This window comes from Echiichthys vipera, assembly GCF_963691815.1.
Source record: "Echiichthys vipera genome assembly, chromosome: 8".
Taxonomy (NCBI): Eukaryota; Metazoa; Chordata; class Actinopteri; order Perciformes; family Trachinidae; genus Echiichthys; species Echiichthys vipera.
Window position 1 is genome coordinate 320,001 of NC_139833.1, and position 2,500 is coordinate 322,500.

General features: G+C 58.2%; 1 protein-coding gene across 1 annotated transcript in view; it reads left to right on the top strand.

The window, feature by feature from the left end:
• Nucleotides 1-2,500, top strand: part of LOC310950046 (unconventional myosin-Ie-like) — a 19,173-nt gene that overhangs the window by 8,837 nt on the left and 7,836 nt on the right. The window contains exons 9-11 of the mRNA XM_083917710.1: nt 818-950; nt 1,667-1,863; nt 2,277-2,357. Coding sequence (XP_083773836.1) covers nt 818-950; nt 1,667-1,863; nt 2,277-2,357 — 411 coding nt within the window. The remainder of the gene's footprint in view (nt 1-817; nt 951-1,666; nt 1,864-2,276; nt 2,358-2,500) is intronic.

A 2,500-nucleotide genomic window follows, 5' to 3' on the forward strand; every position in this document is an offset into this window, starting at 1 on the left:
GTGTTCAAGGGTTCAGGAGGTGTTCAGGGGTTCAGGAGGTGTTCAAGGGTTCAGGGGGGGTTCAGGGGGGGTTCAGGAGGTGTTCAAGGGTTCAGGAGGTGTTCAGGGGTTCAGGGGTGTTCAGGGGTTCAGGAGGTGTTCAAGGGTTCAGTAGGTGTTCAGGGGTTCAGGAGGTGTTCAGGGGTTCAGGAGGTGTTCAAGGGTTCAGGGGGGGTTCAAGGGTTCAGGAGGTGTTCAGGGTTCAGGAGGTGTTCAGGGGTTCAGTAGGTGTTCAAGGGTTCAGGAGGAGTTCAAGGGTTCAGGGGGGGTTCAAGGGTTCAGGAGGTGTTCAGGGGTTCAGGAGGTGTTCAGGGGTTCAGGAGGTGTTCAAGGGTTCAGGAGGTGTTCAAGGGTTCAGGAGGTGTTCAGGGGTTCAGGAGGGGTTCAGGGGTTCAGGAGGTGTTCAAGGGTTCAGGAGGTGTTCAAGGGGTTCAGGAGGTGTTCAAGGGTTCAGGGGGTGTTCAGGGGTTCAGGAGGTGTTCAAGGGTTCAGGGGTGTTCAAGGGTTCAGGGGGTGTTCAGCGGTTCAGGAGGGGTTCAGGGGTTCAGGAGGTGTTCAGGGGTTCAGGAGGTGTTCAGGGGTTCAGAGGTGTTCAGGGGTTCAGGAGGTGTTCAAGGGTTCAGGAGGTGTTCAAGGGTTCAGGAGGTGTTCAAGGGTTTAGGGGTTCAGTTCATCTCACCTTCTTAACTGTCTGCCTGTCTGTCTGTCTGTCTCTCTCTCTGTGTCTCTCTCTCTCTGTCTGTCTCTCTGTCTGTCTGTCTGCCTGTCTGTCTCTCAGGAGGCGATGTCGGTCGTGGGTCTGTCTCTGGAGGACCAGGACTCGGTTCTTCAGCTCGTTGCCGGAATTCTTCATCTGGGAAACATCAGCTTCAGAGAGGAGAACAACTACGCGGTGGTCGAGAGTCAGGACTGTAAGAGACGCACGGCAGCACATGGGGGGGCGGGGGGGTCTGGGTCTGGGTTAAGGTCAGGGTCAGGGTCAGGGTCAGGGTCAGGGTCTGGGTCAGGGTCTGGGTCCTGGTCTGGGTCGGGGTCTGGGTCAGGGTCAGGGTCGGGGTCTGGGTCTGGGTCAGGGTCTGGGTCTGGGTCCTGGTCTGGGTCTGGGTCGGGGTCTGGGTCAGGGTCAGGGTCGGGGTCTGGGTCTGGGTCAGGGTCTGGGTCTGGGTCCTGGTCTGGGTCGGGGTCTGGGTCAGGGTCGGGGTCAGGGTCGGGGTCTGGGTCTGGGTCCTGGTCGGGGTCTGGGTCTGGGTCAGGGTCAGGGTCGGGGTCGGGGTCTGGGTCAGGGTCAGGGTCTGGGTCGGGGTCTGGGTCTGGGTCCTGGTCTGGGTCTGGGTCCTGGTCTGGGTCTGGGTCGGGGTCTGGGTCAGGGTCAGGGTCGGGGTCTGGGTCTGGGTCAGGGTCTGGGTCTGGGTCCTGGTCTGGGTCGGGGTCTGGGTCAGGGTCGGGGGTCAGGGTCGGGGTCTGGGTCTGGGGTCCTGGTCGGGGGTCTGGGTCTGGGTCAGGGTCAGGGTCGGGGTCGGGGTCTGGGTCAGGGTCAGGGTCTGGGTCGGGGTCTGGGTCTGGGTCCTGGTCTGGGTCTGGGTCCTGGGCTGGGTCTGGCTGAACCGTGTCCCTCTGTCCCCGTCAGTCCTGGCGTTCCCGTCCTTCCTGCTGGGGATCCCTCAGGACGGGCTGTGCCGGAAGCTGACCAGCAGGATCATGGACAGTAAGTGGGGCGGCAAGAGCGAGTCCATCTCCGTGACCCTGAACACGGAGCAGGCCTGCTTCACCAGGGACGCCCTGTCCAAGGCCCTGTACAGCCGCATGTTCGATTTCCTGGTCGATGTGAGCGCACCCCACACGCACTTGTGTTGTTGTTGTGTTGTTGTTGTTGTTGTGTTGTTGTTGTTCTGTTGTTGTTGTTGTGTTGTTGTTGTTGTTGTGTTGTTGTGGTGTTGTTGTTGTTGTGTTGTTGTGTTGTTGTTGTTGTGTTGTTGTTGTGTTGTTGTGTTGTTGTGTTGTTGTTGTTGTGTTGTTGTTGTTGTTGTTGTGTTGTTGTGGTGCTGACTGTGTGATGTGTGTGTCTCAGTGTGTTAATAAGCTGTTGTTGTGTTGTTGTTGTTGTGGTGTTGTTGTTGTTGTGTTGTTGTTGTGTTGTTGTGGTGCTGACTGTGTGTTGTTGTTGTTGTGTTGTTGTTGTTGTGTTGTTGTTGTTGTTGTGTTGTTGTGGTGCTGACTGTGTGCTGTGTGTGTCTCAGTGTGTAAACAGAGCGATGCAGAAAGACCAGGAGGAGCTCAACATCGGAGTCCTCGACATCTACGGCTTCGAGATCTTCCAGGTACAAACACGGTCGGTCGGTCGGTCGGTCGGTCGGTCGGTCGGTCGGTAGGTCGGTCGGTCGGTCGGTCGGTCGGATCGTTCGGTCGGTCGGTAGGTTGGTTGGCTGATCGGTTGGTTGGTTGGTTGATTGGTCGGTCGGTC